General features: G+C 41.3%; 1 protein-coding gene across 1 annotated transcript; it reads right to left on the bottom strand.

Annotated features, from left to right (window-relative positions):
* Nucleotides 1-1,713: 1,713 nt before the first annotated feature.
* Nucleotides 1,714-4,023, bottom strand: RTL4 (retrotransposon Gag like 4). The gene has a single exon (XM_007099340.3). The coding sequence runs from the start codon at nucleotides 4,021-4,023 to the stop codon at nucleotides 3,136-3,138; it is 888 nt and encodes a 295-aa protein (XP_007099402.3). The 3' UTR covers nucleotides 1,714-3,135.
* Between the last annotated feature and the right edge of the window lie 9,911 nt (nucleotides 4,024-13,934).

Here is a 13,934-nt window from a genome sequence, read left to right as displayed (position 1 = left end):
CTGTAGACAAAATGAGAGAGATAAAGAGGAAGGATGATTGTTGATGTAAAGCTCCCAGGGAGGACAATCTTCAGTGGACTCAATACGGTTCACACTGTGGTGCTGACTTTGTATAGTGAGAATCTTATTTTTTTCCCAATGTGCTCAGTAGTGATTAGGAATTGGAGGATTGATGCCATTAAAACCCACAAAAAAGATGATGTATAAGCCAAAACCAATTTATTTATTTATAATGAGAATTAACTGCTAAGTATGCTATAATACTCATGTCAGCTGGCTAGCAAATTTTCTTCCCACAACAAAGTTTATATGGGAACATAATTACAATCATATTACTTCTTAGAGCATGGGGTCACAGCAAAGGGAGTTAGGTGGCAACCTTAATGGCTAATTACACAAATTGGAATGGCCTGATGCCTCCGCTCCACTGTACATAGACCTACGAAATCAGCTCTTGGTCGATATCCCCTCTCTTAGTCTAGAGAGATTACAGATGCCATATGGCTCTTTAATCCCCCCCCCCTTTTCTAGACTCCCTGAAGACCATTCTCTTGTTAACCATTCTTTCTTCAGACTTATCATAAAATCATTAGATTTTATCTTGCTGGATGGCAATCATGTAGCAGATCTGCCTCCCTAAAACTACAATCTTGATTGGACCTGGGGGCTCCCCAAGCCTTTGTAGTTGCAGACTACATCTTTAAGTAGGTTATCGCTCATGTGTTCTCAGATTTTAATTAGTTGCACTCTCAGAGAAGTTCACTTTGGTATAAGTTTGGGGGCAAACGTCTGTAGAACTCTATGCTAAATAAAGAGTTTATTCTAGTTGAAGTGAATGGTGTCATTATAACAAATATTGAAGGGGTAAATAAAATGGTTGCTAGCTAGTAGACAGTAAAGCATTATCCCAGTATCTTATTCATATGCTCAGTATGCCTGTTGGATTGTATCACATAGAGCATAAGAATTTCTTGTCCGAGAATTCCTCAACAAGGGGCTTCTAGAAATTAGAGGTTTTATAGCCCAGAATTAATAATCTGTTCTGAGAGGCTCTGAAAACTGAAGGTTTTTTGGAGAAGAAGGTGATGTTGCTGCAGAGGGAAGGTCCAAACAAGAAATAAGGTGATGCATCTTTGTGAGAGAGCACACAATGATAAATTGTATCCCTAATATAAAGAAAGATTGTGATGAAGCCAACTGAATGCTACCATCAGCATTCTGGGGCCATACTGGGGTCAGTAAGGAAAGTGACTGGAGGCTATTGGGTTAGTTCTTTATTACAGAATTGGTGGTGCTAGATCAGGATACCTCCAGGCAATTGCAAGACACTTAAAGTTCAAAAAGATCTATTTGTCAGAGGCTTTCATACAAGCCCAGTACCACATGGGAATTTCTTGGCACAACTGGTCTCCTTGTTATGAGAGCATATGGAGTAAGGTGGATGTATAGCAAACTGTTGATAAAGGAAACCTCTTGTGAATGCAAATAAGGATTGGCACGGTGGTTAGTGAGGCATTGATGGACAAAACGATCTATTTGTTAGTGCTACAGGATGAAAACAGTAAGGCCTTAGCTGGGTTTAAGTACTGTCAAAGTTAATATCATTCTTCAGGAACAAGGCCAAAGTACAATGACGCTTCATATTCTGAGAGGTCTTGATGGTTGCTAGGAATTACTGATTTTTCTTCAGGAAATCCATTATGGGGACATACATCAGCACCAAGAAGCAAGGAACAGAGGACTGATGATTACCAGCAAACATCAATTATCACTGCACATCCTTAACATTTTAGAAAATTGTGTCTCTCCAACATGGCACTACTTTTGTTCAGAAGCATTAGGAATCCATACACAGAGCTGCTGTGTGCTAAAACCACAACACTAGCAATCAAATCCTCACTTCTTCTTAAGTTTTATGTATGGATGGTGTTAATATATTTGCCCCAGGATTTTTCAGATGGGACGGTTCAGAGAATTGTCTACCATTAATTGCTTTTCAAGATTCTCAACTAGATGAGGCTCCCCAGAGGTGGTCCATAAGGGTATAGAACTCAACATTTGGGCAGTGATCCCAAATGGTGACCACACTAAGGCCTATGGAGTCAGAAACTACTACAGGGTCTGACTCTATGTCTTTAGTGAAGATTTATTTAGTTAGGTTCCCTTGCCTGCCAGGTATAATAGACATAGTAATTATGATAAGACTCCTTCCCCAACTCTCACTAAATATTTGTCAAAGGTCATTATCCTAGACCATTTTGACTTGGCTATTAGACATACTATAACCTAAAAAAGGTTATTGAGGAAGAGGGGAGGAATCTGGAATTAATAGGGCCTTGCTAAAACATGTACCTGCCTGAAAGGCTAGTTCTCAAGGAAGTGGACCAACAGTTCCAATCAGAGTGTTCAAAAGGCCATGCCATCTGGTTAGTCAATAGCCAAGAGATCCAGTTTTTTGGGTAAGCAGAAGTCTTTAAATGGCAACAAAATACATAGCTGTATTGAAAGGTAGTAGAGCTGTGTTTCCATGAGGGTTGGTTTGTGTTGAAGCTGGCCTCTCTTCAATAGGTGGAGCAGGTTCCAGCCTCCAGTAGAAAAATGTTGGTAGGATATGAAAAAAGAAAAGAAAAGAAAAATGTTGGTAGGATATGGGATGCAATTAGGAATTCAACCAAAGGTCTTAAACCAACAGGGAACTAGAATATAGACCAATGAGGGTGAAGGTGAAAGTCTTGGGCCTAATCTTAGTCCCAGAAGACTTAGGCCAACAAACTCAACCCAGATCTCATTCACTGGAGGGAATGGAGTTCCCAGTGTACTTTCAGGGATATTTTCATTGGCTTAGACTGGCCAGTTTTGCCTACAGAGTTTCAGTACTCTTGGGTTATTGGTTCCAAATGCAGAGAGTGCCTGCGAATTGTTTTCATCATTGTTGGGTTTGGTTTGGTTTGGTGATGGGTCACCAAATGAACAAGATCTGATTATTTAAACTCCCAGAATCACATAAGTTCTTGACTGTCCATGAAGTGGTATCACAGTTCCCCACCTGTATTTGAAATGTTAATGCGGGATATAAATTAATAAGGCTGGAGGTGAGAGGGATATAAGTTTACAAAGTGACCTGCCTGGGCTCTCTTACTGGCGAGTTGGGTTATTTATCCTTGCTGGGGCCCGAGAACGTTTGGCAAGGCAATCTCTTGTGAAGTGACCAGCCTGGCTGCAGTAGAGGCACAGCTGAGCTTCTTGCTGGCGGGCTCGTTTGGCTGGGGTGAGAGGTGGCTGGCTTCCACGCAACTGTATAGGCTCTTCCTTGGCTGATACATCTGTGGGGCTGGAAAAGGGTTGGTGTTGGATCAGGGAAGCCAACACTGGGAGCTGCGTCTCTGACTGTAGGAGCTCTGGCCTGTCACTACGTTTCTTGTCCAACTGAATACACTGAGTGATCAGGTCTGGAAGGTTGCCCATCATATCTGTGTCACTCACTTCATCCTGGATGGAGTCAGCTAGTTCCTCTTGGAAGTGGTCCCTCTGAGTGGTTTCATTACAGCTCAGATTTTGAGCAAGGAGATTGAAAGTAGAAGCATTCTGCTGAGAGGAGTTGTCCTCTTTGTTCATGGGGTCTGTTTCCTGTTTTGTAGGCTCACCAAATGATTGCTGGAACTCAAAAACAAACTTTTCATATTGTTTCAGCAAAGTGCTCTGGTTAGGCCCAGATATGACTCCACAACTTTCCATCTGCTGAGCTAGGTAGTTTAAAAAGAACTTGACTTGGACATCATCTGCAGGATTGGGGATCTTCACGGTCGTCAAGAGATTGTCAGGGTCACCATGAAACTGAGAGAGATGCTCAAGTGAGCAGGGTACAGACATCAACGGGGTTGCCAGGGCAGGCATGATTTGGCCCCTCAGTTCAGGGTTCTCTTCTGTCAGATGCTGTATTTGTGGCTGCAGAAACAGATTTTCTTCCTGAAGAGAGGAATGCTCTACCTGCAAGGTAGGTGGTGTTTCTGTGTACTTCTCCATTGTACCTTCTGGAATCAAGTGAGACTAAGGAGAACTGAGTGCCAGTATTTGAAACCAATGGGCAGACAGTAGGGTTTCCTCTGTTATCAGAAAGATAGTATCAGAAGCAAGTAGCCAAACCTGCTGGCTATGAAGCAGTCACAAGGGGACACTGAGAGCTGAACTGGAGAGATGCCAAAATTGTTGTCCACTACTCAATGTTGTCTCTTCTCATGGAGAATGTCAATGTTCTGCACATTCAGAAGTGACAAATTACCTTAAGACACATAGAGGATTTGGAATTAAGAAGACGAATACAAAAGTCACAGTAGATTTCTCTCCCCACCCACCCCTTGTATACAATATAAGGTAAATTTGCCCTCAAACTAAGCCTTTGATTCTCAAGTACCTCTTTTTTATCAGTGAATCAAAGAATTTTACAACCCAAAGTGATCTTAGAGGTTATCCAGGGCAAACTCAGAATTTCATGAATGAGAAAACAGAGACCCAGAAAGGTAAAGATGTTTACCCAAGGTCACACAAGTACGTAATATCAGAGCTGCATGCTCATCAGTACTGCTGTGTGAAACAGCACTTCCTCCAGGACCACAAATGTGTTCATTTGTACAAGCTACTTGGGCATGATGAGGGCTCATGCCCCTTGCTATATAAAATGTGATCTGGAAACCAGTACCATAAGCATCACCAGGGAGACCGTTAGAAATGCAGGCTCTTAGGTCCCACCCCAGACCTACTGAATTAGTATTCCACTTAAACCGATTTGCCAGGTGATTCAAATGTGCATTGAAATTTGAGAGAAAAGCTTCTCTAGAGAGGATTTAGTCCTCATTAGAATAATCACTGGTTGGACTTGAACCTCAACACCCCAATCCTGCATTGCTGTGGCGATCTGATTGCTGTGGCGATTTGATTGCTGCGGCGATCTGATTGCTGCAGTGGCAGTTAATCCATATTTTTCTAGATTCCTAGTCCTTATCTAAGGTCACATTTGGTTGTCATGGAGATGATTAAGCCACCACAGGCAAGATGAAGAGGTGAAGTTGGAAACTTAGTAAACAAGAACAGAGTATTCATAGAAGTATAAAGATCAAAATGTTTAGCAGTTATCCTTGCATTGATAATAAGAATAAAGCAACCCATTAAAGTTAAAAACTAACCCCAAGCATATGGCATATCAGTTGAACTATTGTGCAGCATAATTCCTCTCATGGTCCTTCCCTTGTGTAGCACACCATTTAATTGTATCAAAATCGGCCACTAGAGGGCAAAAATGTGTATCCTTGAATGTAAAACTTGATTCTTTAGGTTTGATGGCTTCTCCTGTCTCAATCTATGGAAGAGATTATTGGAAGACTGAAATTGTGTAAGATTGGTGGCCAGAAACTTAAGCAAAGACTAGCATTAATCAGTTGGATGACACAGAAGAACTCATTTGGGTCTCCATTTCCTCTTTCATCTAATGAGGATGACTATCTTGTCTATTTCAGAAGGGTGTGGTGAATATCAATGAGACAGTAGATAGGTACTCTGAGTGGCAGAGAGAAAGAGAGAGACAGAGAGAGACAGAGACAGATGCTCCCCCAATTTTTTCAATGCAGGTAACAATACCGTTGGTGAGGCTCTTCCTTTATCGCATATTGCAAAAGTAGGGAGATACTGTCATATTCTTTCCTTCTTTCTTTCCATAACTCAACAATCTAGTCTTTCTATTTTCCAGGTGCCCATCCATGAGTTTATTGCTGCCAGTCTAGCTAGGTGTCAATTGAAAGGTAAGATGTTAGTTAATTAATTAATGAGGGTTAATGATTGGCCTTTCTCAAGGCATTCCCTTTGTCCTCAAATTTTAATGTGCATAAGAATCAACTTGGTCTTAATCCCCAACAATTCCTATTCGATGGTCTTCTATTCAATAGGTCTGGGGTAGGTACCAGGAATCTGTACTTTAACAAGCTGCCCAGAGGATTTCTGGTGTTGGTAGTCCCTGTGAGAAAAGCCACCCAGATGAACCTCAAGGAATAAATCCATATTATAGCATCATAGAAGAGTAAGAATGGGGAGAGGACACATTTGGAAGTAGGAGGCATTCAAATGACATAGAATAGGTGGTAACCTATTGTACTTCTGCAAAAAGCCCATAGAGCTCACACTGTTCTTTACAACTGTTCCTCTCTCTCAGACAGTAGACTGCAAGAGTTTAGCATGTAGGTTCTAGAGTTAGACTGACCTGGGTCCAAATCCTGGCTTGGCCAAAAGTTGCGTGGCTCTGGAATGTTATTTAACCTCTCTGAGAATCCATTTCCAAACTTTAAAATGGAGGTGATTTTGGGGTGCCTGGGTGGCTCAGTCAGTTAAGCGGCCGACTTCGGCTCAGGTCATGATCTCACGGTCCATGAGTTCGAGCCCCGCATCGGGCTCTGTGTTGACAGCTCAGAGCCTGGAGCCTGTTTCAGATTCTGTGTCTCCCTCTCTCTGACCCTCCCCCGTTCATGCTCTGTCTCTCTCTGTCTCAAAAATAAATAAACGTTAAAAAAAATTAAAAAACTAAAATAAAATGGAGGTGATTTTAATACCTTCCTCACAGTGTTGTAAGTATTAAATGAGATGAAAAGAGATTAGCACAGCTTCGTGCAGATGGCACGGGCTTCATAAATGTTAGCTATCATTTTTCTAGGTCCGCAGTCTGTTATCTGACTGTGTTTTAGAATTTAATTTTTTTTGAATTTTTGAAAGGTAACACGGAATATGTACTGCTTATTATATAACACTCCCAGTTGTATCTGGGAAAACATCCCGTAATTAGGCAATTAACATTTCTGCAGGAAAATAAATGTCTAAATATTCATACTAAAAGAGATCAAGACTAGGTTTATGTCAGTTTAGGTCAGATTTGACACCAAATTAATGAAAAAATATCTTCCATTTTACAGAGCTTTTTGATTTCAGAATTGAAGATAAGGGATATGGCTCTCTCTACCAAGCTCCCCTGTTGGTTGGAAAGTATGACTATAACTTCTCTGTTCCTGCTTTCTGCCCTTTCCTTTGACCCTCAGCAGTTCCAGACTATCTGTCGAGCTCTCCTGTTTCTTTACAGAATTATGTATTCAAGGTGGCAGAGCATTAATTTTTCTAATTATGTAACATTGGTGAAACACTTGCTAAAATTGTAAGCATTTGCCCAATGCAAATTCTACAACGGCGCTGTTGTCAATGGCAATTGCTTAATCCCTCTAAGAAAATCTATCTTGTCTTATCATTTTGGAAATTGCTCTCCTTTTAGAGGTCAGTGGCCTTCTATTAGATTGTCCCAGCAGATCATGGGGTAAAGCATGCCAGTCTGGAGATAAAGCAGACTGAGCTGGGACCTCAAATGCACAGACTTCAGAAATCAGACTAGTGAGCCTGGACCAGATCTGACACAAAACTGCATACGTTTAAGCTTTTACTTGATTGGTATGTATTTCACCTACAAAAACAACAACACAAAAATAGGTCTAGTAAACTTCTACAGGCAGGCCATTTTGGTGTTTGTGTTCCATTTGGCTCAAAGACACGGTTGACAGTTTCCCTGCATATGAAACTATCCGTACTGGAGTCCCTTGAAACTCCATTTGGAGAAGAGCCTGAAGTACCTTGCTGCTTATAATAGAGCATTGTGACCTTACAATACCTTATTTTCAAGCTGTTCTACCCAATACTTTGGAGAAGTTTTGACCTATTGCCATACAACTACCCAGAGCACTTGCATTTTTCCCCTTGAACTCCAGACTTTATAAGTAAGGGAACTTGTGGCCATGCGAGCTAAACTGAGACATAAACAATCCTCAAGAGGTAACCACAGGGACATACTGTTTAGACTTGTCTGGAGACTTGGATGTGACCCTAGCTCTGCCACCATCTAGACTGACAACCTTGGGCAAGTCACTTCCTCTCTCTGGGCCAGTTCCTGTATCTGTACAATGAAGGAATTGGGTTTCTCAAATTTTATCACACATAAGAAATTCTGATTCAGAAGAGTTAAGAAGAGACCCAGAAATCTGAATTTTCTATAGGCACTTCAAATGATTCTGTGGTAAGAGGTCTTCAGATTTTACCTTGGGAATCTTGGGTGACTGACCACACAGAGCTCTGACATTTGTCAGAGGTTCTCAAGTTTCAGGGTACATAAAAATCTCTTGGGAGTTTAACATGCAGCTTCTTGGGCTTCACCCCTAGACAGTGTAATTAAGTGGGTCTGGGATGGGAACAGATAATCTGCATTTTAATCAAGCTCCACAGATGATGCTGATGCAGAAGTTTCTCTGGTAACACTTGAGAAACCCTAGGTTTAATACTCTCAAAAGATCCTTTCTGCTTGAGCACTATCTACACTTTTGAAGGTAGAAAATATTTGGCTGCAAAAGTGGCCCCTGAGGTGTGTGACATGTGGATTGCTTCCTTCCAAGGCTCTGCCTGAGTCTGTATGGTCACATGCAAACAGTGGGCTAGTGCGGGGCTGGCTCGGGCAAGGTGAAAAGTAACTGGCTTGGGGGCAAGAGAGAGGGTCACAATTGAGCTGACCCTGCTCTCAGTCTCTATGGTTCCTGCTGGGAGGTTTGTAATGCTCTGCTCTGCCTGGGGGTGGGGGCAGAAAAGCTGTCCATGTATCCCCATATTAGAGAGAGAGCAGCAGCCCAGCTGGGGTCAATCTGGCCATTGCTATGACTCAGACCTCATACCTTCCTTTAACCTTCAACCTTTCTTCTGGCTCTGCTGGACCCATGGCCTAGCTGCTTATGAAGTTACACATGTCATGAACGCTCCCTACAAGTATCCCCTGTTAGTTTCCCAGTTTTCCTTTCTAATGGGCATAACTCCATTAAGGAGCCACACTTGCTCCAGCAGCCTTCCAGCTCCATGAGCCTATTTAACATTCCTCCTAAGATCATGTTTCCCTGTCTCCTCCTTCCCCCCGCCTACTCCGCTTTGCCTACTGTCCCTGCTGGCAGCCATAACACATGGCTGAATGTCCCTGTTTAGTCACCGGCCAGAACTCTAACTGATCGTCCAAGCAGTACATGACCCATTTGCACCATTCATTTCTCTCAGTGCAGCAGAGAAGAAGACCTAGAAGGAACGGGTGAGTTTTTTTTATATGAAGGAAAAGACCTGGAGGCTGGTGGAGGGCAAGATGAGCCACTGGGCAGGTATCATAACACTGTCACAGAGTATTACAAATAGTTATCAAAATATAAAAGAGCATTACATGGAGTCAAAGAAAAACCCCAAAGAGAGACTCCATTTTGCCTCTTTATTGTACTTGCCTGTTTAATTTGGCCCCTGAGTGGTACTGACATTATACGGGTGGTGAAATGATGACTTCAGTGGAAGTAGGAGGTTTGCAAACTCCTGAAGATCAAGTGCGCTTAGAACTTGCAGCTCACAAGAGATGTTACACATATGGCAGATAACCTCTACAGCAGGACTGGCTCTGAGTCTCATTCAAACCTTCATGGTGGGCCCCTGACATACCGGGAATGCAGAGGTTTTGCATTTGTATTTGATAGGAATGGAAAGGACAAGTTGTTTTTATCCAGTCGTACCAGACATTGTGTGGGTATTTGCGGTAATAATACGTGTCGTTTCTTCAGTGACTAATTCATGTCAGCTTATAGACTCTAATTGGTACTAGCTGTCTGGAGCCTTATTTAAAAGTGTCCTGGACCTGGGGCCGGGCTCACTGGTAGAATGCCGTAAAGCACTGCCAGTGTTCGCCACAGACAATGGAGGAATAAATGCAACATGCTGAACAGGTATTTGCCATCTCTCTACCAGACCACATAATCCTCACAGCAGTCTTGTGTAGTAGGTATAATGATTTGCGTTTTACACATAAGGAAATGAAGCCCCTACTTCCACTTCTAAACATGTAATCCTGCTCACTTCTGCTTTCAAGCTCTCTCCCCTCACTGGAAAGCCAATTACTTTCTTCTTCCTATGCCCAGCTCGCATTCAGCCTCCTTGATGCGGCTTCCTCTCACTACCCGGGTCCTTATTAATACCTCCCTTTCCTGAACTGTGGAAGGACACATTGTTTGAGCCCTCCAGGAAGAAGTCTCTTTCCTGTGAACCCCCATACACTTTGCACAGTGCTGGGCCCGCGAGCCTTATATAAATGTGTGTTCATAGGTGGGGCTAGGAGAAAGACAAACAAAAGAATCTCTATGAGTAGTCTGACATGAAATTAGGATAAGAAAAATAAGATCGAATCTAGTCATGAAAATCTTGTCAAAACAAGAGGAGGCTGAATAAGCAAGCAGGGGCATCGAGTCTCAGTAGAAGTGGTCTGGACTTGAGAGAAGGGCCGGCAGGCCTTGCTATCACGAGTTCTTAGCTTTTCATTCCCCTGTTTCCCCTTCTTCCTTAAGCCCCATACATTTGGTAATCTTGTTATTTTGCAATCAAAAATAAATGATGGGGACTGGTAAAGACTTCTCTGCTACTTCTAGGTTCAAGAAAGCAGTCTGAGGTGAAATAGGTAATGGGGATTAAGGAGGGCGCTTGTTGTGATGAGCACTGGGTGATGTATAGAATTGTTGAATCACTATATTGTACACCTGAAACTAATATAACATTTTATTCTAACTGTACTGGAATTAAAATAAAACATGGACAAGTGTTCAGGATGGTTTGGATTATTAAATATCACAGCTGTCACATAATGTAGGAATTAAGCTACTGTTGAAGCTCTGAAACTGAAATTCAGCAAGTATGTAATTATTATATTTTATATTTTATTTTGCTAAATATATATAACATAAAAGTTAAAAAAAAAATAAAGCAGTCTGAGAGGATGTTTTGCATAACTGAATGTGCACCTTGCTATGTTTTACAAGAACAATGTGATAAAACATTTTAAATTGGGACAATCTCAATAAAGCTGGGTTGAGCTGTTATCATACCCATCTAAGCACCATCTAATCAATATGTGAAGATATTAAAAGAGCAACCAAAAAGGAATTATTAGTTTCCCAGTCCCATTCAGCTTCACTCTCTATGTGTACAAAGATTCAAATATCTTAACCACTTTACGTTCATTATTTCATTCAATATTGACTGCAATTCTGCCATTTTCCAGGTCAGAAAACCAAGGCACTAAGATGCTAAGTTAAATCAAGGGGCAAGGAGGAAATGGGATACATGTATAACTGTCTCCGAAAGACTCTCATGTAGAATACTTATCCTCAAGGACAAGGAAGGAGCTAACTGAAAATGCACTTGGGAGGGTGGGGGTGGAGATGGGATGAGTGTCTCCATAAAGTAATTTATGAGTTCCACATCATTGGAGGAATGTAAGCAGAGTTAGGATTACCACCTGGTGAGGAGTTAGAGTGGGGAGAATAAGAAGGCATCGTAAGGATGATCTAGTCCTTTCAAAGCTATAGATTCTATAACTTGCTTGAGGACACAGCTGAAATGTGGGCAATGACACTAAGAGTTGTTTGCAATCTAGAATCTGATCCTCAAATTCACAGTCAACCTGAACCTAACCCATCTTGCCTATCTGCAAGCTCCTATTCCTGGAGAGGACTCAGTGGCTAACGTATGGTAGGACTTGTTTATCAATCTGAGGGATTAGCTCGGTTTCTCTGTCCATTCCCAATGCCCCCGTCATTTCAAATAGTACATGCCGTTTGAGTAAACAATTAGGGGAAGAGTGGAAAAATTCTGATCTGCAGATCTCAAATAGTCATAAAATTAGCCCTTTAAATTTGAAATGAAAGGTCTTCTCCTGCATTCGTGCTCCCTGCTGTCTCTTTCATCTTTAATTCATTAAATGCAATTCACTTAGTGCTGAATACCACTTACAACTGATGAGCTGACAGAGTTTAGCCCACTTAGATTTAAACATTTTTTGCATTTCCAGGTCCTTGTGGTGTGCATGCAAACTGCAGCCCTATTCAAGGTGGAGAAAACTTAATATAAGCAATTTAGTATATATCATGTTTTTGAATTACAAGAAGCCTCCTAATAGTCAATAGTTAGAGAAAAGTATCAACTTTAGAGATGAAGAATTTGAGTCTCAAGAAATGGAAAATGATTTGGGTCATGGTCATGTTTACGAGTCTTATTGCTAAGTTCCAATCCCAAACCCCAGTCAAGCTTTCTCTCCCTCCTAGCCTTGACGATGAGTAAACAAGAAATACAGGGATTATATAGTGCAGAGGCAACCTTTTAATGTCATTCAATAATCCATAACATCTAGGGGCACCTGGGTGGCTCAGTTAAGCATCCGACTTTAGCTAAGGTCATGATCTCACAGTTCGTGAGTTGAAGCCCCAAATCAGGCTCTGTGCTGAAAGCTCAGAGCCTGAAGCCTGCTTCGGATTCTGTGTCTCCTTATCTCTCTGCCCCTCCCCTGCTCATGCTCTGTCTCTCAAAAATAAATAAGCATTAAAAAATAATAATAATCGGTAATATCCCACATATATGCAGAGAACTGTATGTGATCTAAGTATTCTTCTCCTATCTCATTGTCATTTTGATAAACTATGAAGTAAGCAAGGTGTGTATTTAACACCTCCTCCAACAGATAAGGAAAGAGTTGTCTAAGTACATACAACTGTTTAGTATTAGATCTTAGACTAGAATCCTCAACTCTTGCTCATAACATTATGTCCTGGAAATAGATTGAACCAATAGAAAAAAATCATTCACTCTGGATTTAGACAAAATTTAGATTAAAATCCCAATCTGAATTCAAAGCCAAAGATGTGAGACCTTGGGCAAGTTACCTCTTTGAGCCTCAGTTTCTACATCTGTAAAACCTGTATTGCAATGTAGCTGTGATGAGTTGTCTTGCATACAGCAGACATTGGTGATAGAAGCCACCCAATATCATATTTTCTGCAAACACTGCCCCTAGATGTTATGGATATAACATGGGTACCGAATATCCTTCTTACCAGTTCCAGTTTCCAACTGGGTATTTTGCGGAAGGTAATTCTACCCAAGTCTCTTGGTGTGGAACAAATGGCTTAAGCTAAAGCTAACTCACTTAACATATAACTTGCCTTAGTGTTTCTTCTTTGCAACACTCATATCACTTGTAATTAATTGTTATATGCCTGTTTTCCTTACTAGACTATGAGCTAATTAAGATAGGAATTAACCAATTTCATTTCTGTGTCCACAAGTGCTAACATATTTCCTTACATATAGAGGTGCTCAGTAACCCTTTGTTGGATTTATAATATCTGCCTATGACAGCCATAGTTAAAACTAGATATTAGCAAAGGTAGTCTTACTTTTCCCCACTCCCTATATATCACTTCTATTATTTTTCTCTGATGTGAGTGCAAAACCCAGCCCTGCTCCAGTGTATCTCAGCATGTTTTTGCTGAGATGCTTGAGTTAACCAGATAGAAATATAGGCAAAGATTTATGTCTATGGGACTAATGCTCTGCAGGCAATACTTCAGTCCCAGTCCTGCACTTCAATGACCTTAGCCAGAGCACTGAGAAGACTGAGAGATCCTCGAGAATGTACTTTGCTTGGATGAATGGGTTGTTTAGTTTCTTAGAAGAGTTTCAGTTTAGCCCAGGCCCTAGGTCAAGACAATTATCTAGGAAATTTAGAAAGAAAACGGATGCAAAATAATCCAAACAAGAGTTGTTTAAAATATGATATTTTCAACCACTCTTATGTGAAGACAGGAGAATCACTTACCTCTCAGATGTTGGGCTCCAAGTGGAATCAGGCCACAGTGGGACAGATCCTAGGGGATGGGAAAAGGAAAGTAAGAAGAGATGGGATTCTTTAGCATCCCAAACAGCATAAGCAACCTTAATTCTGTGCTCTTACTGTTAGAGGGCTCTGTTTTCACTGGCTGACACTCTCCAACCCTCTGACACTGGAACAGACACAGTCTGGT

The sequence above is a fragment of the Panthera tigris genome, chromosome X, assembly GCF_018350195.1.
Source record: "Panthera tigris isolate Pti1 chromosome X, P.tigris_Pti1_mat1.1, whole genome shotgun sequence".
In the NCBI taxonomy this organism is placed as follows: Eukaryota; Metazoa; Chordata; class Mammalia; order Carnivora; family Felidae; genus Panthera; species Panthera tigris.
The sequence above is the reverse complement of the archived record's forward strand: the minus strand, read 5'-3'. Positions and strand labels throughout refer to the sequence as shown.